This window comes from Neofelis nebulosa, chromosome 3 (genome assembly GCF_028018385.1).
Source record: "Neofelis nebulosa isolate mNeoNeb1 chromosome 3, mNeoNeb1.pri, whole genome shotgun sequence".
NCBI classification, from domain to species: Eukaryota; Metazoa; Chordata; class Mammalia; order Carnivora; family Felidae; genus Neofelis; species Neofelis nebulosa.
In genome coordinates this window covers 31,296,684-31,322,854 of record NC_080784.1, presented here as the reverse complement: position 1 = coordinate 31,322,854, position 26,171 = coordinate 31,296,684, and the positions used below count along the sequence as shown (strand labels likewise).

At 41.4% G+C, this 26,171-nt stretch overlaps 1 protein-coding gene across 21 annotated transcripts in view; it reads right to left on the bottom strand.

Annotated features, from left to right (window-relative positions):
- Window positions 1-5,016: 5,016 nt before the first annotated feature.
- Window positions 5,017-26,171, bottom strand: part of NRG1 (neuregulin 1) — a 224,826-nt gene continuing 203,671 nt past the window's right edge. For 7 of the 21 annotated variants that reach the window (XM_058720225.1, XM_058720229.1, XM_058720233.1 and 4 more), the window contains 6 exons: window positions 20,171-20,194; window positions 15,410-15,512; window positions 13,545-13,671; window positions 11,023-11,153; window positions 10,002-10,208; window positions 5,017-7,240 (listed from right to left, as the gene is read on the bottom strand). In XM_058720225.1, coding sequence (XP_058576208.1) covers window positions 6,589-7,240; window positions 10,002-10,208; window positions 11,023-11,153; window positions 13,545-13,671; window positions 15,410-15,512; window positions 20,171-20,194 — 1,244 coding nt within the window. In that variant the 3' untranslated portion in view covers window positions 5,017-6,588. Of the gene's footprint in view, window positions 7,241-7,628; window positions 7,771-9,997; window positions 10,209-11,022; window positions 11,154-13,544; window positions 13,672-15,409; window positions 15,513-20,170; window positions 20,195-26,171 lie in introns of those variants that run through there. The other 14 variants (XM_058720227.1, XM_058720228.1, XM_058720230.1 and 11 more) reach the window with 6 other exon arrangements.

Sequence of the window (26,171 nt, the reverse complement as noted above, 5' to 3'; positions counted from 1 at the left end):
GAAATGATGAAATGTGATGAGTTTGTGCAATGTGGAGTGTGTCATTTGGAACTGAGGAACGGGGGCTCCAAGAAGAAGGACCAAAAAGAAGGTAGCCCTTGGATATTCGCTATGTACTAGATGTTTATGGCTTCCTTACATATGTTCAAGTATAATGCTCATTACCACCAGAGCCTTCTAAAGTCACTTGGGTTCCCATATTAGTGATCAGGAAATAAGCTTGGAGGAGGAAATTGACCAAATTGGCCAAGCTACTAAGTGGTGGGGACAGTGTTCTGATTGCAAAGCCCCCTCCTCTTTTCACTGCAGGATGCTACCTGCACCTTGAAATTGTGAATTCATTCCCATGGTTACAGTTCATTTAGAAAGGTATGTTGAGAAAAAAGTGCATAGAGTCACTAAGTCAAGCAAGTTGGGTTCTACAGTAACTCTAAACCAAAGCCAGAGGAGCTTATATTCTTTCAAATAGAAAGAATTGGTTTTGGATATAACTTGCACTGATGTAATGACAGGCTGAAAATGGCAAGGTTATTTGAGTCTGGAACAGGGAGGGGAGGAGTGAAATGGGTAGAAATAGGAGTTGTAGTATTATCTCTGCAACTCACTAGATGTGTAGCTCCAGGCAACATTTTTAACTTTCCTGAACCTAAAATTTGCTCGTCATTTGTCACATCAACATCTCATGAGTTTAAGAGGATTAAAAATGATAAGGGATGTTTTAAGCCATAAAATGTTATTTCTGTTTAATAGTTTTTGCATATGAGCAAACCTGTACATAAGCTATTAAAGATTTTTGTGTCTATGAAGGTAAGCCTCTGGCCTCTTTGGAAAGTCATGGGGTGGGAAGAGAGTCACTTCCTCCATCAAATTCTGTCCCTGTAAGTACATTTGAAGTCGGGCAGGGGATGGAGAGAACTGCTACCCCATTGTCTGTCTCCTCTTATGAATTACTGGTCTCCCTCTCCTCATCTGCTTTTAAATAGATCAGGTAGATTATGATGAGTTTCCTCCAGGTAACAAAATCCACCCTGCTGAGCGATTTCTTGAAGCTAATTGAACATCCAACACAATGGCCCACCAGAATGGTCCAACAATGACAGTCTCAGGATGTCAACAGGAACCAACAGGAACTTGCAGGACTGGGCCTGACTTCTCTGTCCAACAACCATCTCAAAGGTGAGTAATATTGCAGCAGGATAGTCCTGTCTTACATAAACTGAAAGCATTTCTATTGCCTACCAGGCCAATCTTTTGAAGTAATAGTTTCCATAAATTTATTTTATTCTGTTTCAGAAAGGGCAAGCCCAAGATAGAGAAGAAAGCAATTCATATGAGGTCATCAAAATTGTCCACTCCTTCCAGCATCCCAAACCTCTAGATTTCAGAACTGCTTCACTGAACCCCAAATCCCTAACATCAGGTGCTTTTTTCATTCATCGTCAGGGCAGAGAGCGGGGAAGTCTAATGATGTCTTCCCCAGACAGTAGTTGGAAAGACATTGTTGACCTGGGTTTGACATTCCAGGGTCTACACTGTTGAAGTGAATGGAGAATTGTAATAACCGTCTAGACAGTCAGAGACTCTACATTCTCTCTGGACCGTGCTCTACCATATAGGCTTCTGCTCCCATAATCCGTGTATGTCAGGTATCTGATTGTAACCTAAATTACTAAGACAACTGCTTGTAGTTTTCAGTTTGTCGGGTGGACAAAGCCTCAGCTGAAACCTGAAGACACAGGGAAGTGTCTCCGTCTGTAATTTTTAAAATATTCCATGCACTTCTTGATTTGCCGAATGGCTGGTTGGCTGCAATGGACAAGTAAGCCAATGCGGTGGCTTCAGGATCGTGTGTGTTAGGAGTGTGTGTGTGTGTGTGTGGGAACATAAATCACAAATATGAGGAATCTGAATTGTTTTAAAAAGTTCACGATATAAATAATAAAGACTGGTACAGTCAAAGGCCACTATTTGAATCTCTTAGACATCCAGACCGTTTTGGAAATGATGCCAGAGGAGCTACGACTAACGACAAGGTGCCACGTACATATATGGAGGTGGACGTTGATGGCAGGCATCGAGGTACCCACAAACTCCAACAGAGGCCCCTGTGTACCCTCAAAGGATTGCTGAACTCTATCTCATATACTTCAGAAGCCTTAATCTTACCTAGAATAATGAGTAAAATGCTTGAATTATATAAAAAGTATCACCCATGCAAATACCTATTTGTTAAAATATGGCTTTTGTTTAGGCTAATCTCAATAAGAAAAGTAATAGCCTCATTTCTATGACTCTTTTAGAATGTGGGAAATTTCTCATGCATCGGCCCTTCCCTGAGCAATAAGATGGGCATCTAGTTTGATTTATTGATAGAATGAGGGGAAAGAATCCAACTTAGCCTTATCTTCTCTTAAAACTGAATCAATAAATCATGGGCCTGATGGAAAATAAATTTACTGAAGCTATAAGAAAGCTTAGCGTGGTCAGGTTCTGACTGGCTGCCTTTTGGGCCCTGCTGGCCATCAGATCCCTTGAACCCCGATAACAGGTTTTCCTTTCACAACTGCAGGTATCGTCACATTGACATTTCCATTAGCCCGGAGAAGTTTCTTGCAGTCACTACAGAACATGTTAACAACCAGCACCCAGGCAATCATGCCCTAAGACATCCTCTCTGCTATGTTACTGTGTATGGGCCCGGGGTGGGGGGGTGGGGTGGGCGGGGGGAGGCAGGGGGTTGTGCGAGAAGGGGAAGAAGACATTGTATTGCTTGCTTATGGCCCTTTTGACAAGGAATACAGTCGTAAGCAAAACCAACAGGCAGGAAGGTGATGAAAGAACAGGCAAAAGCAACAGACAGACGAGATGATCATGGGGTCCAGCAGACACATTCCTAAATTAATACAACTGTCGCAGTCAGATGGAAGGTGCTGGTCTAACAGACTCAAACATTAGTCTGCTGAGCAACACTCCCACGCCTCCACAGAGTAGCATTTTTATTGCAGTATGTCCTTCATGGAGAATGAACAAGATTTTAAATAAATCACAATTACTTATTGCTTAGTATTTTGGATAATAAATTCTTTAGTTTATCAGTACCTCAGGGCCTTCAAATGTGCATTCTTCAAATAGTTTCAATTACATATACATTCTTTCTCCTGAACAATAAATTATTCTTTAAAAAAAAAAGTAAAAGGAAAAAGATACATAATTTTAAAGCAAAGAAAAACAAAAAAACATATATTTTTGACATTTGTCTTAAACTTATATGAAAACAACTCTATGTTAGATGCTTAAATATAAATAATAAAGGACATTATGTTATTTACAATGTTACACAGTAAGTTGAGAGAGTAAAAAAACTGACATTAACTCATAAAGACAGTAAATGATTTAGGAAAACATCCAAGTAACGTACAATGTGTATTTACAAAAGAATATATAATAGAACTCGTGATATGTGGCCATTTCCCTTTGCCTGCATTTCTCTGCAGTGTTTCATGGGTCCTTGCAGATAGAAATCTCTGTGCGTGGTGAAAGGGAGCCAGTGCTAAAAGATAAAACAAGGCCTTCCTTATTTCCACTAATGTGAGCCATGCACCTTTTTACCCAGGCCAAAAAAAAAAAAAAAAAAAAAATAGTTATGAGCTAGTTACCCTGGATAAACTCCATCTACATCACGACAGTCGCACCAAAACACGAAAGATATGGTATGTCGGTGTCTGGGACACATTCACATATACTCAGGCAGAGTGCCATTTTGTAGGACAGCATGAGGCCGTCCAGGCAATCTTGGGGGGAAAATAAAAAGGTCATACCAGCCAAGAAGGGAGAGTAGGCCGGGAAAGGAATCTTGGGCGACGGAAAGAAGTTTTGCGTCCGCTGCGCTACCCCTCATGGGATATGACGTCAGACCCGGGGAGACAAAGCTGCTGTCAAACTCCCAGGTGGCCTCCCCCACCTGAAAAGCCACGAAAACTTGCCACATGCTGGGAATATCGGTTCACGCTCCTTCTTTGCATTGCCACTGCACTGTCTGAGTTTATGGACAGAGCTGGTTGAGAGCGATGTGGTAACTACCACAGAGGAGTCCTTGCGAACACAAAGCTCGTGGTTGCAACGCACAGCCCTGAGGAACCAGCCGTCCTTTCTTCTCAGGGGGAGCTCTGGTCCTATAGATGGAAAGGCTGTCCCAGCTAACATGCCACCTCTCTGAGTGACCGGAATCAAGTCGGAAATAAAATTTCCTCTTGTCCTAACTGTTCATATGTATGTGTGACCTGAAACATTTAGAGCTATCTTCACACTGGGGAATATGTTCATTGCTCTCAACAGGAGATTCGATTTATTCCTGGAATTCTCCACCGTGGGGCCTTTGGGTACACAGCTCCAGGCCGTGGGTGCCTGAAGATTTCTGAAACAGAGATTTTGGACTTTGAATTCACGGTAGAAATTTCTTTATTGACATAGCTTCTGGATGAGCCAAGGCCTTCAAAGGCAATATTGGCATAAGTTAGAGAAGCTCTTTGGGTCGACTGTCTTCTTCCCCTGCCATGAGCTTACTCGTTTCTACAGAACTGGGCAATCAGAGTGACTTGTGCAGCCTGACAGGAGCAGTGAGGACACCGCTGAGCACAGAGAAAGCGGCTTGTGAATAAGGAAGGACAGGTTAGGATACCAAATACTAAAAGTAACTGCCAGGACCTGCAGACAGACACCTCTGTGGGTTGCAGAAACATGTAAGGAGCTTAATGACATGACTCATGCCCAGCCCACGTTTCCCCAAGACCTCCTTGCCTGTCACGTCTCCTCGTTAATGTTCATATAGAAATTTGATGAGGAACTGAATTCAGTTCACCTGCAAACAAGGAGCCGTTGCTTTTGCTGACTTCTGAACCCCCTGCCAACCTGCTTCCCATTTTGTCCCATGGATCCTAGGAGGTCACTGGGAATCTAAGTAGAGCTCTGGCCAGCTTTGACAGATATCTGGCAGGGCATGAAATGGGGTCTGCGTTGTTTTTGTTTTTTTTTTTTTTAATTGCCTTGTTTTCCTGAATCAGCAGTTATCTCCAATGGTAACACCTCTAGGCCTTCTTTGGACTTACAATCACAGAGAACATGCAAAGTTCAGACCCGTCTTCATCCTGTTTTGTGACAGTAAAGCAGAAAGTAAGAAGTGGGGCAGGGGGTGGATGATAAGGGCTGCAGATGGAGAGGTCAGTTCACAGGCGGGGGTCACTTCTGCAAGGAAAGGTGCGATCTTTTCAACACTACCAACATTTCCTGATGGATCATCGCTCGTGGAAGGTTCTCGCTAATCACAAATCACATGCACATTGGCCATTCCTGACAAAAATGTTCATGCATAGTTGTGACCTAATCAAGGCAACATCGAGAAACAAGAGAAAAATCATGAGGAGAAGGGAGCGGTCAACAAAACTGTTTAAAACTGCAATCATGTCACACAGCCGTTCTCCACCTGCGCCTTCTATACATTCCCTGTTTCTAGACACACTACAACAGAAATATTGCCTTTGGTGACTAATCACCACCACATACAGCAGGCACATTTCACTGCAGAAGCATTGCAGACCAACTGCTGAGTGTGCTGTTTCAGCTGGTTTGCTTGTGCCATGACACGTCTATTCTCCAGCTGTTAGGACACAACCAATCCCTGGCTCCAAAATCGGTGGACAACCCAAGTCAGGAACGATTGCACCTTTTTCAGCCACGGTTTGATCTTCAGCTAGATGACCTGTTGTGTCATTCCCCCAGAAGGTGAGGCGAGTCCTCTTATAAAGTGATGGATGTACCCTGATAGCAAGCCAGAGCCCGAGTTCTATGCTCTCCCCCAAACGGTTGCTCTTTGTCAGGAAAAGGAAACCAAAAGAAAGCAAATGGCTGCTCTTTTCTAGTGAGAGCCGGCTGTCTTCTGATGAAGAATATCGCTTTAAAAAAAAGCACAAGATTACTTTCTTCCTAATATTTAACATTACTTAATGCAGTTTCCTGCTGTAATTAATAGTAGCATGCTGTTGGATCTACTATTATCTCAGAGCCCAGTGAAGCGAACCTTTGGCTGGCGGAGTAGACACAACTCATTTCGTATACCGAAAGCAAAAGAAAACTTCGTACAAAAGAGAAGAGTATTTGGATGGATGTGCCATTACAAGACGTACTGATCGGGCGCTACTAGAAGCAAACGGAAGGGAAGTTGCAAGTCTCACAAATCGTACATCCTGTCAACATCATAACGCAATGCACAAGAAGCCAGCGAGAACTGAATATATGGGAGGTTTTGCTGAAATACTGTGGAAAAGCAATCACAGTAACTGTACAAAACTTGCTCTCAACGTAACAGAACATAAAGGCACCATTGATATCTTTCTCGTTTTGAAATACTGTAAAAAATTGCTACATATGGCACATAACACATTTTTACATACATATATTTAATTTATAAAAGTTTTTTTTTCCTGTTTTCTATTCGCAGAACTGCTAAAATAAAATAAATTGTTTAATTTAAGGTGGAATACTTTATTATATAAAATAAAGTTTTACAGGTGAATCTATGTGTTTATTTAGGTTTTATACAGCGATAGGGTCTTGGTTAGCGATTACACTCGTCAGCCTGGCCTGCAATTCTTCCTGCGGAGAGAAGCGGCCTGCTGGGTTAGTCCTGCTGTCCGCCAGGCGGAAGGCAGGTGCTGCCTCAAGACTGGCGGCCAGGGGGTTCTGAATGCCCAGGAAGGGGGTATCTTCCCCTACTCTCTCATCTTCTGTCTCACTCTCTGAGTGAGTGCCTTCCGCACTTGCGTTGCTGTCCATTTCCAACCTGTTGGCAATGTGGCCATTGGGCTTGGTTCTTTTGGGCCGCCGGCTACTGGTGAGTTTCTTAACAGGCTCTTGAGCTGGCTCGTACTCCTGGGTGGTTTCATACTCCTCGTCCTCCACTATCCTCAAGGGGCTAGGGGGCAGGCTGTTGCTCTCATGCGCGGGGTTATGGTGGTAGGAGGTGAACTGCGGGGGGTGGCGGTCGTACTTCTCCCGCAGCCTCGGTGGTGTCACGAGAAGCAGAGGTCTTTCTTCTTCCACGAAGGGGCTGACTGCCATGGAGGGCATGGACACCGTCGTGCCGGACACAGGTGGAGACATTTCCGAAGGGGGCGATTTGGGGGAGCTTGGCGTGTGGAAATCTACAGGTGACATACGAGCCGGGGTGGTCATTGCTGACACATACCTGTGTGAGCACAGAATACCCCGCGTGAGTGTGGTGGAATAAGAGGCATCCAAGCAGGGAGGGGACGGGGACAGAATTCGTGCTGTTATAGAATCAGAAAACAAAGACGGTCGATTCGTTGGATACATCTGGATTTTTAACGCTAAGGACATTCAGCACCCTTGGAGTCTAACATTATGTAGCCAAGAGTTTCCTCACAGGAGTGCATGCAAAGATCAGCTAAGTGGCCTAACTCATGGAAACTTTGGGGATTTTCAATCTCATCATGGTTTTAAATAAAAGCCTGTGAGTCAGGATAAGAGGGCACTGGGTCCCGGAAACCTTTCAGTTTACGAGGACCAAGGCACAGGGATTTGGAAGGGAAACAAGTATTACTTAAATACTATACCTTCCTAAAGGCCAAGGGGTCTTAGAGAATGAAGCCCAAATGGGGAATGGAAGAAGATCTAAGATGAGTTGCTGATAGCTGGATCTGAATGCATTTGGATCTGTGTGCCTTGTTTCTCCTTAGCTCAGCTATAAGGTTATGTCTTATGAAAAAAAAAGAGCATAGTGACTTAGATTTATTCCTGATAACAGTGTAACACATTTGTGTGCTTTTAGTTTTTCCATGAAATGCTACCTCTTCACATTCAATTTGCAACTATCCATCTCAGTGACCAAGACATTCAGAAATAAACCTGGGAGAACCTTATGTTGGCTCCCTGGCTGTGTCCAATCTCCAGTCCACCTCTCTTCAAAAACCCAAGGCTGTATCAATCTTTGGCTTATATTTGGTGACTGCTCAAGGGGTGGCTGTACCATGTTACCTTAGGTCGTGTTATGTCCAATGGTGCTCGGTAAACCTCACTGTGACTACACTGAGTGCATTCTTTCTTTCTTTCTTTCTTTCTTTCTGTTTTTTTTTTTTTTTTTTTCCATATCACGTTTTTCTCCACCAGAACAAGAGACCTGACTTACTACTGAGGAAGATGGGGCTTATTCAGAGTCACATTTCTCAACTTCTGTAAAAATGTTGCCAATGCACAGCACCAAGGACTCTTTTCTTCACTTTGGCATTCACAGAGTCTAATTTGACATTAACTTGTGATGACACAGGACACCATTATCTGAACGCTAGCTAACAGGAACAGGAAGCCTATTAACTTTCCTGCTTTTCAGCCATGATTCAGAGTCACATGGATGTGAGGTCTAGCTGTGTCTAAACTGGGAAGGCGTCTTAGAGATTGAAATACTTGGGGCTCGAGGCTTCAACTTTCGTTCTGGGGATACTTAAATTAAGCTCTCTGAGAAACGCTAATCCAAATTCAACCAATGCGTACAGGCAATGGATCTTTTCTCTCCATGCTCTGTAGGTCCCGGTATATTTTGCAGTCCTAGATAATATCTGTGGTATGCCTGGAAGCCTACCACAGCAGGGAAATGTCAGCCTTTAAAGAGAAATATCACACGTAGCGATGAAGAAAGAATTTGTCCCTGAGGTCTTTTTCAGGTCTCAAAAAATAATGAATTAAGACAGATAGAATTTCTCAATACATAAAGATACAATTATATGAATTTAAGACTCATGTTTTAAACCAGTTTGGGACCATGCCTACTTTTTCACAGATGAATGACAGAGCAGCCTTTAATTCCATAGAATTCTGAGATACCATTTTGGGGCAAAGACCCTTGAGGAGTGGTCAGCAAGCTCTACATGACCTGCTGGCCCCAAACTAGTCATCTTTTGTTTTAAGGACTGCCCAGTCAGTCCATGAGTGGACAGAGTCTATCAGAGTTATCTCCGCCCATGTAACTACCAAATAGGTATGGACACGTACCAAGGCAACATCACGTAAACCTTTCAGCAAGTGGTCAAAGATCACACTGAGATGGTGATATATAAACAAACAAATGACACCATTTTGGGTTTGCAAACAGACAAGCAATAGCGTACTGATATGCTGCCAATGCTGGTTGGATATAACTCTCCCAATTTAAGTGAAAATGAATAAAGAGAACCTATGAATTCAGTATCCCTAGTAAGCATCTCTTAGTTTGCTTTCTTCTACTATTTATTTTATCTTGTCTGTAACTCCCCCAGCCCAATCCAGACCCCCAGAAGAAAGCCAAAACATTCTGGAATAAAGGACCATGTCGAAAGCAATATTGGTTTGGAAACCAGCTGTGAAGACTGCCAGACACAGCAGACAAAACATTTATTTATTCATCCCTTCTTCGAATTTCATAAAAGGGATACTATGTGGTGGAACACAAGCGGTCATTCCCCACGACAGTCAGCAGTGACACAGCACTTGATTTGACTTAACCGAGGCTGGAAGGTAAGAAAGAGTTAGCACACGAGAACACGAGAGCAGCTCGACCAGAGTTTGGGTAACTGGCAAATTAGAATTACAGAAAGGGTCCTTATCAACCATTGGTGCCATCTCTCTAAAGTTACAGCCGAGAAAACCGAGATCCCAGGTGGGTCTGAGCCTAAGGCCAGAGCTAGGAACTCCAGGTTTGGTGCACCTTCCACATCAAACCGTTCCTGCTCTTTAAGAGTCTGTTGCCTGTCAGCCGCTGGGATGATGCGAGAAGCTCAGGAGAAGTGAGCTCAGACAAAAAGATGACTTCCTCAGCTAGGAAACTCCTAGCACAGGCAACTGCTTCCCCTTATTCTCATTAGAGAAGATTTCCGTAGGTGAGACCGCAGGTGCTCAAGGGGATTCCCCTACTGCGGCTCTTTCTCCTCTGCAGTAGCTGTGCCCTTGGGGTTTACCTTTCACTATGAGGAGAGTCTCGGTAGGAGTCAGGGGTTTCTCTGGCATGCCTGAGGAAGCTGTTACACTCGCGAGGGCCTCCCACGCCATTAAGTCGTCCTCTTGGGCCCCCAGAGGGGCTGCTGTGCCTACTGTTCTCTACTGATGACATCATGATTACAGAGTGGCTTTCCGAAATGATGCTTTCAGTGTGCCCATTACTCCAGCTAGAGGGGAAACGTGAGAGGCGAAGAGATATACTTATGCATTTCTTAATTACATGCCAAAATGGAAATACCAATCACAGACGTGATCTGGTAACTATTTCAAATTATTGGTGTATCGGCAGTTCACTACAACATTACTTGTCTCAGAATAGAATTGTCAGAAAGATACTCACTGTAGAAAGGATTTAGAATGGCTTTGTAAGGATACAGCTTATGTATTTGCTCACCCATTTGACACATTATTTTCCAAATGTCGCTATGTACTACGTATTCGTACAATCTCTCTGTTCTTGAGCGGCTTACGTTAAGGAAATACTTGGCCTGTGAGCTGCATTTTGCAGTCCAGTGTTGCCCTTGGTAGCATGAACTGGATCAGCAAGACATCTGAGAATTTAGAGTTCAGTTATTAAACCAGTTCGCACATGCATTTCCAAAGGCAGCCCAATCATTGGAAGAAGCCAACTTTTAAGCATTATAGAGCATCTAAGCCAGACTTTTTCCACTGTAGCAATTCAGTAAGGGGTCGGGCCTGAGTAAAGACAATCTCTAAAATGGGCAACGAAGATCCTGTGAGTAGGCATTCTTTTCATTTTCAGTAATGAAAAACTTGAGGCTCAAATTTAAACAGCAATTAAATGGCAGAGCCAGTTGATGTCCAAAGTCTGTTTTTGTCCTAAACCATACATTTAACCGTGTGTCCCTGCCTCATAAGTGAGTATCTCCTGTTCCTTTCTTAGGCAGTGACAGCAAAAAGCAATATATACAAATTTACTCTTGGAGGAGTGCCTTAGAATTTTATTTTTCCTTCTCATACCTGTGACTAGGAGTCTGAGTGACAGTGGTGGAGTGGTGAGCTGTAGAGGTATAGTGACTGGTCGAGAAAGATGTCTCCGCTTCTCTCTCAACAATATGCTCACTAGAGATGACGTTTTTAGAGACGTATTGCTGGATAAACAAAGAGACACACCTTGAAGATTCATATTCATCAAAACAGTAACATCAGCATCACACACAAAAATCTATTCTGAGTACATATGCTTCCTAATAAATTCCATTTCTCCAATGGTCAGATGGCAAGTCATACCCTGGCTACATGGCCTTTAAATTCAATAAATGAAATAATAAATTATCCTTTGGATGTGCACGCAGCATAGATTCTATAGTCTTAACTGCATATTATCAGAAACAGACCTATTCCTTCTGTCTTATTTCCAACTGAAAATATGACTGGAATTCAATACAAATCTCTGCCCGATATCCATTTTTGTCATCGTTGTTATAAGTGAAAGAAGATTAACAGATAGTTGACTGAAACAAAAACGTAGAGATGCTTTGTCTTATTTCAAATTTCAAGTCAGTGGAGGAAGTTTTTTGTTTTTTTGTTTTTTTTACAACATCTGCATTTGGGATCTTCCTTTCTTTTTCAGTTTCCCAGCGCCCATGTTGCTCTAATGATATCACTGAAATTTTTAACTTATCGGTGGTAAGACTAACACGGCCACCAAGAGATCTGAAGGACGTACAGAAGCTGTCAAGATCACACATCTTGACAAAGCACATAACGTACAGGGGGCGTATCCATGGTGCAAATAGATTCTACTTTATTTTCATCACCAAATCACACTAGCTATTAATTACTTCAGTAGATTCAATATCCACTGCAGTCAATGAAAGAAGCACACTTGAAGTTGTCTTTTAAAGACACCACACTGAGTAAAATAACAGAAAAAGGCATGTAAAGGAATATTCTCGGTTGAAATGGGCACTTTATAAGCAATGGGCTGTGGGCTTTAAAAGAACCTGATGTGTTTATGGAAACCCTCAAAATATACAGCTCGAGTGATGTTTGAAACTCTGGTTGGTTCTTTTAGCGGAAAGGCTATTATTCCGTGTGGCTCTTTCTGGGACGTAAAGTTAGCTTGTTTTAAGGCAAAGATGGTGATGTCATAAATAATGAGCTCTTCCTAGTCTGTGTACCATCTCACTCTTGGTCCTTGAAAGGCAATGTAACCTTAGTGAATCTAATGAAAATGATACTTAACAATTATTGAACACTCACTGAATGTCACTGGGCTAAGTGTTTTATATGGATTGTCTTATTTACTGCTCACAGAACTTTCTGAAGTAGGTATTATTTTTAGGCCTGTTGTCATCATGAGGAAACAGGGTTTAGACAGATTAAAGCCCAAAGCAACACAGCCCAAGACATAATTGGAATCACGCAGCCACTTAGACACAGTGACAGATTGGAGGTGTGCCCGTATGTAGTGAATGCATTTATCAACTGTGTAGAACATTCCAGTGAACACTGTGGGGGGGGAGGAAAGCAGCAAAATATACTAATATATCAGCCTTTCCTCTGTCCCTGGAAGGTCTTCGCTACAGGTCTTGCTGGTAGTAATCACCAAGGCTGAACAGGATTCTAGGATAGATTTGCTCCAAAAGACACATTTTCCTATAGGATAGAGAGTGGTACTGAATGTAGTCTTCAAGCTTTGCCTACAAAAAGCCACGCATCAGAGGGAAATGAAGTGAACAGGAAAAAATTATGGTGCAAAAAATATGAAGAAACACTCCAAAAGGCAGGAAAGCTGAGCCCGGCTCTAGAAGGCTGGAAAGATTGTATCTAAAGACTCTTCAGAATGTATGACCTATTTATATCTAAAAGCCTAGTGCTTGGTAAATTTTAAACAGAATGTTTGAGTGATTGAGGATCTATTTCCTCTGGAGGGTTTGACATCCTATAGAAAGAGTCAGGGAAGAGGAGGCATCGTTCTTTCAGTTTTGCCACTGAGAAGCGAGTTTGATAAGTCACTTGGCCCTCCCACGCCCTAATTTTTCCCTTGGTAAGTCAGAATCAGTAAATCATCGGGCGCTGGGAAATGCCTCTAATAAAAATGAGTCTAAAGCCCTTAGCTCAGTTATTAGCACTAATCAGTTATAGACTGGAATAGCCTTCATTTCCAAATCATAAAAATAAAATAAAATAAAATAAAATAAAATATTTCCTCCTGATTCTTGTATCATTCATTTCATTATTTTTCTTTCTGTTTTTCTTTTCTTTCTTCCGGTCCTCGTCTCCCTGCAGAACAAACCCAATATTATTATGCCAACCCCTTAATGAACACTTTGTAAGAGGAAATGTGCTGGTGTTACAGGAACCAAATTCACTTTAAAAAATGTTCCCATTCTTTTCTCCTGGAGAAACCCTGGATTCCTGGAAGCTGTGGTGATTAATGGCAGTAGCTAAGAGCCTAAGAGCTTTAGAAAATAAACTTCAAGGTGCCTGAACAGAGGAGAGATGCTCAGCTTTTCCACTGGCCAGAGTCAACATACATTCACCAGCTGGACGTTCTCGGGGGGTGGGTTGGGGTGGTGAGGCCCGTTTGCTATGTTCACCATGTTGTTTCGCTCAGACCGAAGACTCTGCCGAAGCCGGTCATGAAGCTTTTTCCGTTGTTTCCTGGATATGAAAAAGAGGGAGCATTTATTATTTTTTTTTCTGTTATTTGGTACAATTTTTTATACTACCAACATGTAACTCAGGTAGGAGATTAGTGGTGGTGACAGGAGAGGGTGTACCACTCCATCTCAGAATCTGCCTGTGGACAGAAGTAGAATCCCACATTCTTAGTGAATAGATTTAAGAAGTTGGGTGGGATTTTTACAGATATTGAACCAGACTGCTGAGAGATCAGAAAAAAAAAAAAGGAGAAGATACATCAAGTTGATATTTGGCTCAAACCCCAACTTTGGTCATCAATCCATCTTTGCCTAAGTCTTACACATGGTCATTTGTCTTAGGTAACAATTTGTGCCGTGCAATTGACGAGGCTGATTCTGATTTCATTTATAATTTTGTCTGTGGGTCTCTTAAGAAAATGCAGTTAATTTGGAATCTGTGCCTCATACACAGTGTGTGAGCATGTGTAGCATCGTACATGAGCGCAGACAGGTACATATTTTGCCAGTAGATTTAGCGCAGTTATAACATGATCTCACTCTGGTAATGCTTTTTTTGTGTAACTAGGCAATGAGTATTGAAATATTGAAGTTGAATCTAGTAGGATTCATAAGGTAGATTCTAGTAAGACTTATCTCTATCACTCAATTCTGTCAACACATTAAATCCTGGGGTACTGGGGTGCCTGGGTGGCTCTCATAGTTCGTGAGTTTGAGCCCCGCGTTGGTCTCTGTTCTAATAGCTCAGCGCCTGGAGCCTGCTTCGGATTCTGTATCTCTCTCTCTCTGTCCCTCCCCTGCTCGTGCTCTGTCTCTGTCTGTCTCTCTCTCTCAAAAATAAATAAACATTACAAAATTTTTAAACAAAACCCTGGGGTATTAAGAAAATGCTATCCATGCCCTTAATTTTATGGTATAAAAGCATATTGTCTTTGTTCTTCAATACAACATTCAGGCCATGATAATATCCCCATGACTAGTCTTGGCAAGAGAGTTTGTGTGATGAAGCACCAAAACAAAACAAAACTGTTAACATTATTTCCTACTTTAAGTAGTTATTCTACGTAAGAGAGAAAAGTGAAGGGACTTCATGCCACACGGTAATTGTGTTTGTTCATAGGGACCCAGCTTCAAGGGCCAGACACAGTGAACACACATCTGCTTTAGTGTTTTCTCTAATTCTTTCAAAGCAAGATTTGCTTGATTTTCCTCCCATGAGATTCCTTTTGTACATCTCACGCTTTGAGAGCATTTGAACCAGTAAGCTCATTAGATGGAACAGACAATCAATCACAATGATGTTTTTAAAAACCTGCATTCCCAACACCACCAAGTGTTTCCTTTATCTCCTAAGTCTGAGTGCAAAGCAGAACACGTCCTCAGCAGGGATAGGACAAGTGCGCCTTGGTCACCGACTGCTGTCCTCTCAGGATGTGGTGCATGTCCACACGCACACGCATGTGCCCCACAGGCCCGTCCCTCCACCCCTTTTGATCACGGGCCGTGGTCAATGACCAGAAGTCTTCTGAACATTTTCGCACAGGCAGAGCTTTCTAGTTATGTGATTAGAAAAGGTCCTCCAGAGAGATTATTCCGGGGAGAAACATGAGAAGAAACATCCCCCTGCCTCCCCACTCCCCCTTCTCAAGACCAGGCCGTTGAATCTGTTTTGTGCAAAGCCCCGCCGGCTAGGCCGTCTCTGCGTGAAGGGGAGAGAGGCACGGAGGAGGAAGCTTTACTTGGTTTTGCAGTATGCCACCACACACATGATGCCGACCACAAGCAGGGCGATGCAGATGCCGGTGATGGTCAGCACTCTCTTCTGGTAGAGCTCCTCCGCTTCTGGAAAGGGATGAGAGCAGACGTCACCAAGGCCCCCTTACACGTGCCGGGACTTAACAACTGAACAGTTGGCATGCTGCGTTGGCATTGTCCATGTTCACAAGAAAGTAAATACGAGACAATTCATTACTTTTGCAGACATACTTAAGGTACAGCATACTCTGCATTGTACTTTGAGCATAAACAGCAAAGCCAGCTGGGGCCATGTGCGATAAAAAAAAATTACACTATTAAGTTACTTTACGTATAAGCTGCAGGTATATATGTATTAAACTGGCAAATCATCAACATTAATTATAAAATAATTATTTAGTCAAAACTGTAGTTTTTAATTAAATAAAAAAAACCCATATCTTGCAAAGACAACAGGAATCAATGCCAATAAAACGAGTTGGGGTTGGAATCACTGGGGCCATCCTCCCCTCCTCCCTTTTCTCCATCCCCCCCCCCCCACCCTCCCAAGCCTCTTTTTATTTCCCATCTATGTTCTATTCCGGCGGTCTTTACAAGGAGCCATTTCTAAATTAAAAAAAATAAACTCAAAGACATTTGCAAACATGAGCTTGACTTGTAGTTAGCAACAAAACTGAGGCAGGATCCCTACGATTAAACTGTAAAATGTAAACATAAGCCACACGGTGGGGGTAGCAGCCTACTGTATCAGAGAAAACCCAATATGGTGGGTAAGATAGTCCTGGGCCAAGATGGAGATTTGTCCTCTGAAAGACAATTATTATTACACCACCAGTTGTACTTAGACACCTAATGTATCTGCGTAAAGAAACCACTAGCATCCATGATATGCGACTTGGAATAGATTGTAATGCATTGCCGTGGTGACCAGCTTGGCAAATTAGCTAAGGTAGGTTACACTAAGGGAGTCCGATGCTTAGAACTTTGGGTTAAGAGCATCACTGTACCCCCAATGTGACCAGTATCTTATTCATGGAAGTCTTTCTATTTGCAAGTCGGTTTTTGGGAGGGATCATTTGATTATACGTTGGTGGGTCAGGCTTTTAATGAGATTGGCAGATTTCGTGGTGAACCTGATCCCTTAGGAACTGAGTTTCCAACTAGTCTAATTATATTTATTGGAAGATATTCACTGAGAAAGAGAAGTCAACCAGTGAAGAATAAGCAGTGTAAGTGGAACTTGCCAAATTGATTAATAAGCTGGTCAAAAACTGGAGGATGTTGTGCAAATGACGGTCTCTTATCTGGACGTCGACATGGGGCCTTAGGGAACATTTTTGGTTTACATTCTCAGTCTTAGCCACCACACCTTCTCTGCTGAGAGAGGGCAAGTCGCAGAAAGGTCTTCTCAAAATGAAAAAGTGCGTTTTATTTTCTGTGATACAGTAGACCTTACCATTAAACAAAAAAAACATTTCGTACAAGCCAAGCCCATGGTAATCAAATTCCAGTTAACAGATCAGGAACATTGTCAAATCAAATTAATAGAGCACTGATTATTAACAGGAGGAGAAGGAGAAAAGAAGTCAGTGGGTAAAAGACTAGAATGCTACAGAAATTCTACAAAAACAAACCAAAAGGGTGGGAAGTGGGAAGGAAAAAACAAACCAAGAGGACAGACAGACTGACAGAATGACAGAGAGAGGGAGGAAGTCGGATACGAGGGAAAACAAGGTTATAAGTGAAGGAGCCATCTGAAGTCCCTGGCACAGCATGCCCGATACTAAGGGAAGAAAAATAAATAAACAAAAGAAAACCAGAGGGAGGAAATGCTGGGCGGGAAGAGAAGGTGGATGTAAAGTTGGAAGGGTGAACCCATACAGCATAACTCCTACCCTAGGCTGGCGGTCACGTGGAAGCCACAATTAGAAAGCAAAGCAGCTGGTGCATTGCAAGGAAACAATGAACCAGGAGACAGAGTGGTGGCACATACTTTGGCCGCAAAAGTCAGATGATGAGGTGGAAGGTGAATGCCTCTTTGTTAATTGCTGTGTCTGCTGCCTCCCCTCCCCCACAGCCACAGGACAGGGAATTAAATTTTATGAGGTGTTAATCTGTGAGCTGGTGCCACGGGAGCTTCCTCCTTGACCTGGCATCTGGATCAATTTTTAGCACTATGTCTAAGAAGGAGAGGTGGGGCCCGGGACAGGAGGCAGGGTTCCTGCCGGTGTGGTACGTTGGTTCGGAAACAGGAGTGTAGACGTGTCCTTGACCCTGCTTTACCCTGCCCTCTTTCGCTCATTCTCTTTTTTTTCTTCTTTTGAAAGGAGGAGGGCTTGGTGGCGCTGGCATCTTAACGTTCTAATTTTAGAAAAAGCTGGGAGATTACATCTGCAAACCGTGAAAATGGGATGTATACAGGGACCCAAGGGGGAAAAGGCATCCCACTACTCCCAGGGATTCCGTTGAGAAGTTTTTCGGCAGTTGTTCGTTAGGAAAGAATAGACTGACCTCAGTTTGTCAGCAAATGTGGTATGATGATTCACCACTCTGCCCTATGTGATACGGGAAGACATGCATTTTCCAGCGAAATTGGTCATGGAAATGAAAAGGCAGCTCAGTAAAGGCCAAAGAGTAAAGAAAGAAAAGTGCTAAGATGAACCAACTAAAGACAAGGCCCATGGAATACAGAAGGAGGATTAAGATTCTGTATTCACAACGGCATTTCCTGAATACACTAAATGTTTCCCAGTTCAGTTTCTATTCCATTTGCCAACGATTTACCAGAGCATGGAACCCCCACATTATGAATGTGTTAAAAGGGAAATACTTGATGAATAATAATGAAAACAATGGGTTCTTTTGACCCCCCCCCCTTTTTCCTTATTATTATTTTTTTTCCTAGTGTGACAGGGTCAATAGGGCAAAAGCAAATTAGAGGCAGCGCTGAAAAAGAGAATCCGTCAGTCCAGTTGGCGGATGTGCCTTAATGAATGGAAACGCTTCCCAGTCCTTACTCTATGGTTTGGCTGAACGTTTTGCAGTGAATCAGATCGAGCATATTTTTCTGTCTGATCTGGCCAGGCTAAGAGACAGAAGCCTTGTCTTTCTCAATTGCAATTGATCTTTAAGGTCTGATTTCCCTTAAGGATGGAACATTCTGGCCCAGTACACTGGCTGTCCTGAGACTTTGGAGTTTTAGACCGTTTGCCTGTAAGAGGTGTGCAGATACCAGCATATGGTGTCTCTACTGCTCCTTCAGGTCTTACTGAGGGAGAAGTCGTATCTCTGAACTATCCATTGCCCTACCTCATTGGGAATAGAAGTATTAAATTCTAGTTAGACCCTGAAGTGATAAAGTGGGAGAAAGATGCTGTTAGGGAAAAGGAGCAGGTGATAATGGATTTGTTTTCTCCCTGTAGGAAAGGCCTGTAAGCCTTTTTAGTAGTGGAACTATTTTTATCCAGAGGGAGGTTACTTGAATAGATCCCTCTCTCTCTACGTAGATAATCTGCCACCCAATGCTGATCATGGGACCTCTTGAGATACTCATGCTTGGGAGAGATTCTCTGATCTGCAAAGGGCCACTCACATATAAGTGGGGGTTTTCCCATCACAGGAATCGTTTTCTCTTGGGAGTTTTTACAGGAGGAATGGTCAACCAATTGAGTTTCTAAACCTGTAACTGACAGAACTTGCAAAAGTCTTATTCTCCACGAATTATGGAAAGTATATTAGGTATAGATGGTGATGTTATCATCCAAACGAGAGCAGCAGTTATGCTACAGGGTGCCCTCACTGCATGATGTCACTGACACCAGCTGCATGGAGATCAGATATTCTGTTAATCAGGACATTGCTTTGTTGACCCATGGCCACATTCCAGGGCTGCTGGTGCTGTCCAGAAAGCCCGGGTACCTGCGCTGTGGAGCCTCTGGGATGACAGAATGGTTTCCCTCTCCTCCCAGGACTGGCCCTTGCTTCCAATAATTTAGGACAAAGGCTTTCAAAGGGACTATGCCCCAAATTCATATGCTCCTAAGAGATATTTTGTGTTTACAGTGTGAACATGTCTATTTGATTACTTGTCTGGATGATCTTAATGACTCAAGGTTAATTCCATTAGTGCTAGAATTTCCACTGAAAATAGCACAAGGCTTTTTTCTTTCTGTTTTCTATTTCCTTGCTCATAAGATAATGAAGTTGACTACAGCAGCGCTTGAACATTCCCAGAAAATCAGTCTGTGCCTACAATATTGTGTTGCAATGTCAGGGCTTTCTATGTTACTATATTAAATGGGTGATTTTTACATTGTATGTCAAGTTCCCATAGGCCTAAGACGTGGCGTGCTTTTAAGTCGATGCATTTAGAGCTTCTTTTGTTCTCAGGCCTGGTTTGGTTCTTCCCATAGCCTTCCACACCTCTCCAACTTACCCCAGCTCTGAAATAACAGCATGGTCAGATCCAGAGGGTCAAGGTACGTGGGACATATGTGAATTTGCAGCAGGTGAGGTGATTTTAAACTCTAAGTAAAGTTTGGAAATCTAGAAACTGCTGCACTCAGTGACATTTCGGTAAACTAATCATAGATGGGACACAGAAAAATCATTGTTATAGCTGTATGATCCCTTCTGAAGGAAAAGGAAATTAGTTAGGAATTGAAAGGTAAGAGCAGAAAAGGAAAAGATTTCAGCTCAGAGGTTCTAAATTCTGCAGGCTAAAAGGAATGATGATTGGTCCATACCCATAAATTCAATCCCAAGATGCTCTGCCAATGCAGAAAGTTGACAAAAAAAAGAAAGAAAGGGAAACAAGTTTCAGAAAAGAGCAATACACTGCGCTCCAAAACACATTACACATGACTATTACGGCTCTCTGTGCGTGCACACGGAACAGGACGAATGGTGGGTGGTTAACACAAGCAGTGCTCAGGTACGCCTCCGTGAGTCCGCGTACGGAACTCGTCTTGTTAAAGAGGTGTGCAAATACCAGCACACCGTGTCTTTATTAACCCTTAAAAGACCTTACTGAGGGAGAAGTTGTCCTCATTTGGGAACAGAAATATTGTATTTATGATAATAAAGAAAGGCATTCAGTATTATTTCATTCCTCTCTTTAAAAGGCAGAAGTGCAGTTCCAGGGAGGTGATTTTTTTTTGCCCAAAGGCACATGGTTGGCAGAGCCGGGGGTGGAAGCCAAGAGGACAGCACTCAGGTCTGAAAATTTTGTCACGCTGGATTTACAGTTTTTGTAGTTTGTGGCTAGTTATGCTCTAATATTTCTTGTTTTGGTTATTAAAAAATATATGTATCTCCTCTGTTCCTAACCTTCTCCGCTCTCCACCACATGCTCTATTCACAGAAAGCAACAAATGCTTCTGCCCAAAAAGCCAGAGAGGGAACTGGGGAACAGAGCCTGCATCTAGTTTTTTCGAAGAACTCCTGCATGGCATAGGATAACTCTCGATGCCTTGCTTTTTCAAAATGTAAAAAGAAAAGGGGGTTGTGTGGGAGAAGGATCCAATTCCTGGTGTCCTTAGTTCAATGGATTACTTCCTCAAATAACAGAGAGCCAATCGGATGATCACTCCACGGTGCTGAGCTCCGACGGCCAGATGAGAGCCCAGGGCTCCGGGAGGGAACCCCAAGGTGTGAGCTCACAGTCCATAGTCCTGGCAGATGTGAGTGCGGAGGCTCAAGACTAAAGGACTAGCAGAAACTGCACAGGTTCAAGCAAGGAAATGGGGGACAAGGGCAAATTAAAAATAGAAACAAAAACCTTCCAGAAAAGATGCTTTCCAGGCTGAAGCAAAAATTGTTAATCAAATTTTATCGGGGGGGGGGTGGTGGTGGTGGCGGGGGACCCCTTAGGATTGCTTATTTGTGCGTGGATGGTGGAGAGGCACATGGGAAGGAAGGGCAGAAGGCACATGGAGATTCAGAGGTCTCCATTTCTTCCCTTGATCACTGACTCGAGAGATACCACGGTGGTCCAAGACACATCACAAGGCGATCTCTTAACTTTGAAAACATGTGGTTGAGGGGTACTCCTCTCACAAAAACATCAGTCTGGGCATGGACAAAGCATCCTCAAGTAGAGAGGAGAAAATAAGGAGGGTCGTGTGCTTAAGTCCTCCTATTTTCAGGTCCTGCCTCTGCCATTTGCCTGTTCTATGACTTTGGACTCATATTCTCATTGACAAAATGCTTATGATACTAACACATGCACCACAGGGAGACCCTGTGGAATAAAGGAGCCAGGAAATATGTCGGCCAACAGCAGAAGGGTTTAGGAGCTTGGAGAGTGGACTTATCTGGAGATCTACCTTGGGCCCCTTATTACATGTAGGTTTCCTTTTACCTAATTCATGGCCAGGAAAACTCTGAAAGCTGCTGGGATATACCCAAGAAGTGACACTTTAAAAACTTTCTACCTCTTGAGGAAACGGAGCTTCCAGATTAAAAAATAAATCAGAGAGGACATTGAGTAACAGTAATAACGAGAGGTAGTGTGGACAATAGATCAGTCTGCTTTGGTTGGCCCGGGGGACTCAGGTGAATAGCCTAAACTTTTCATAAGTTAAAAGCCACAGGATTCAGGATTAATTTGGTTGCACAATGTCCACAGCAAAAGTTAACAATTTATTCAAATCCAAATGAACTTCTCTTGTCTCTGTGCAACACTCAATTTGACAAAATATTTCCCCCTCATTTGCTTCCTTTATATAAATTTTGGAACAAGGATAAGAATTCATTTTCCAAGGAAGTGATAATAAATTTCCTTACACATTTCCTTGAAGATGTGACTCAGTTTTTCTCCCTAGAACCCCTTCCATCATATGCCTTTTCCTCCTACCAGTCAGTAATAATTTAAGGGTTAAAGCCGAGATATCTACAGAAACTCTTTTCAGAGAATCATTATTCCATGCCTACATGAACACTGCTAATGATCTATATTAGTTGCGTAGAAAGCTTGGTTAAGTCTTCAATAAAATTAGTAGCATGCCCATGCATACATATTACTGCATTTACAGTTTTATAGGTAAGTCTGTGAGCCTAACTATAATTTCATTTCATGGGAAGTCATTCATATCAGGCAGCTCCAATTTCAAATAATTCAAAGGGAAATTGGTACTTAAAATTGGAATCTCTTCTGGCCATAAGCCCTAACAAGGAAACAAGCAGAGGAAACATGCATCATTCTCAACCTGGAGCAAATACTGCTCTAATTTCTTTTTACTATTGGTGGCTACATTTCTTTCATTGTGAGTCAAGAAAAGCAGAATACACAAACACTTTTCATTTGATGAAGAAGTTATTACTTTCTATCTGTTCTATTTAATCTAATGTTGGCTTAGGCTCATTATGTATCATACGCTTCCTATTGAACTTCTGTCTCGCCACTACATTTTTCAAATTAAATTAATAATTCAAAAACACAAAGGTTGCTGTAAACAATTTAGTTTCCTTTTCTACATGTGATTTCCTGCTGTGCAGTAAGCAATATAAAAAATTAATTTAAATCTAAGAGTCTTCAGAAACTATTAAATATTGACTCACTATTCCTTTGCTTGAGGATTTTATAATTGTTTGAAGAGAACTGATTAACCTGTAGGTTAATTTAAATTTTTCAATTGCATCAGAGAAAAGAACAATTAAACAACTTTCTTTTACCAAAATTATCCATCCATGCATTTACGGCTTCTGATAAAATCTGAAGACATTCAAGATTTTACTCTTTAATACTTTGGGCCTCCTTATGCAAACAATATCAAAGACATATGTATAGTCCTTTCTGCACCTCTGAGATTTCTAAAGGAGCTCTGTCAATGCCAGCGCTAAGTGGGACGTATTTAGTGTCTGACTTTTCATTTTTGACTTACCTTTACAAATGCAGATACTTTTTATTTTCACATATACAAATCCATATTGCCATTGAGCCTTTTGGAATGTAATAGGAGGCTTTCTCCGCACTCCCAAGTTTCCATGTGCACAGAAGCACATTCACCAACACACACACAAGAAAGTCTAACACTCAGTTAGAATTTATGATAATTTATGTCACAGATTGTGTCTTTATTCTACTGTCATCCAGATACACGTTGGATAAATTAGTAATTTCAATGGTTTTTAAAGCATTTAGAATCAACGCAAGTGATTTATGCACTAGTAAACTCTGATTCAAAATTACATTTAAGGAGATCTATTGGGATTACTCATGCTGACAATATGCCTAAAAGTTCTAAAATTGTACTCTGTAAAAATATTCTATGATTTGGGCTATTCTATAATAACTTATTATTATATATTAGTTTATATATGATATACTTGCTGTATACTGCCTCTAACTATTGAAGCTGTGTTTTTTTTTTTTTTTCTGCCCAGGAAGTCTATATATCAATTATGAATTGCCTATATATGCACATTCTCCCCCCCCACCCCCAACAATGATCAATACAATGCTTGAGAGTAGGAACTCTGTCAAGGTAGGTCAAATTTGAAGCTGACTAACCTTGACAATATTTTCCTAGAAAGTATTATAAATATGTTTTATTTCAAGGCAAATGGCTGCCTTCAAGAAAGCCATATAAAATATACATTTGTTCTTTTCTTTCATACTTTAAATCCATTTTTATAAATCAATAAATGTCCCCATAGAATACTCTGACCAGAAAAACTGCATCAAATCCTAATAATGTAAGTTATGTGTTAATAAGCATTTTAAAAGCTGTACATTCTTTTATAATGTCATTCTTCTATTCAAAATGTGGTTTAGTATCTCGAAAAAATGCTTCTCTTTGAACCTGGGGAATATCTTTTCCTTCAAAATTTATGTTATGTGTTTCAGACTTTATGAACACAAACAATTAAAGTTTAATCATTACCACTGTGGCAACATTTTTTATCCTTTGTGCAGACCACACTGATACTTGAACATAAAGTTCTTAAAACAGCAAAGTGTATTTTCCTGCCTTCTATATGAGAGTCTGCAGAAATGAAAATTGAAAATTTAAGCTATAGAGGTCAGAAAATTAACGCTGGGTGAGACAACTTTGGAAAGCAGTTTCTGAAGGGAAGCTCTTGCTTTTCCAGATCCGAGGGAGCCCTGACGCACAGTCATCACAGACTGCTCATAAATTCACTTCCTATCAATCTTTGTTACATCAGGGTAAATATGAAGGCTGCTTTCTTGAATGTCTTCCAAAAGTGCGATCGAAAGCTTACTAAAGATTTTATTTAAGGAATCACACTCTGATTAAACACATAGTGGCTATTTTGAAAGAATATCTTCTGAAAAAGAAAATGGTCTAAAATAGAAGCTGAAAACATCTTCTTTGCCTACTGCTGTCAGATCTAACTGCATCATTATTTGGGGAAATAGCTTCATTTTAAAAATGCGATTCTCTATATAGTGCCCTAACATTGCCTTCAGTGCACAATGAAACTCGGTATAACACCAAACACTTAAGTGTGATACAAATGTTCAGAATTTTCACTCAATTCTACGATATGTTATCATATTTATACAGTCACATGATTTGCTAAGTCTATGTTATTTGAATACAAACTGATTTCTGAAAGGAATGGCTTTAAAATATTCAGTAAAATTCTACTATTCCTCTTCTATTTTTTATTCTCCATCTTATCTACATTTAAAAAGATTAATAACATAATCTTTGATATGTAGCCTGTGTAAATATGCCATAAGCACCACCTCACTAAATAAATGATTGAATATTATGGAAATGGCCTCCCCTCAATGCATATGAAATTAACTTTTCCATGAAATTTATTCTTCCATGACTGTTAACAGGAGGAACAGGATCTTATTCTTTGCATGCATACAAGTAAGGGTAAATCTCTGATTCTTTCAGGGCCCCCAAATGACCGGCTCGTATCACTATTCATTGTGTTACGTGAATTTACACTGATCGGCTATGTCCAGTAGTTTTCAGGGTGAGCAACTGACAATCCGAATCAGGGATTGATAAATCCAGCCCACTGCCTGCTTTTGTGAATAAAGTAGCACACGGCCATGCCTATCAGTTTATGCATTGGCTATGGCTGCTTTGTGCAGAGTTCGTGGTTGTGCAGGTGACGGTTATCACCTGCAAACCCTGAAGTATTTACTATCTGATCTTTCACGGGGGGGAAAAAATTGTCACCCTTTCATCTCAATGAATAACTATATGGAATCCATTTTAAATACAATGCTTTGAAAGCTCCAGATTTAGAAGCGATAGCCCAGTTCACAGCAGAAGGACAAATTACATGATCTAGTTACCCAAACAAATTATATACACGTGGATTGGGTCTTTTAAGGATGATGTTCAACCCTTCACGAAGCCATAGAAATCCATCAAACTTTCCCAGTTCTGCATTAAAAATATATATCTGGATGTAAACTATTATATTTCAAAGTAAGTAATGAATATCAAAAAACCCCTATTTGTCCCTAAAATTGTCATTGAAACTAGCATAAAGAAATGCAAATATAAAGAAATGATTGTTTAAACTAATCCTGAATCACCTGTTTCCTAAGCAACGTAAAGCCAGGATATCTCATTTGCTGTGAAATGTTTGTAATTTTCCTACTCAGTGCTCTTTTTACACCTAAATGCAAACTGTTAATGAAGAGAAACATCTGAACTCTTTTTAGCATGTTTATTTGTTATAAATAACACATTCTGAGCCGAAATTAACTTACCATCATTTCAAGTGCATACTGATTACAATTTAGCAACA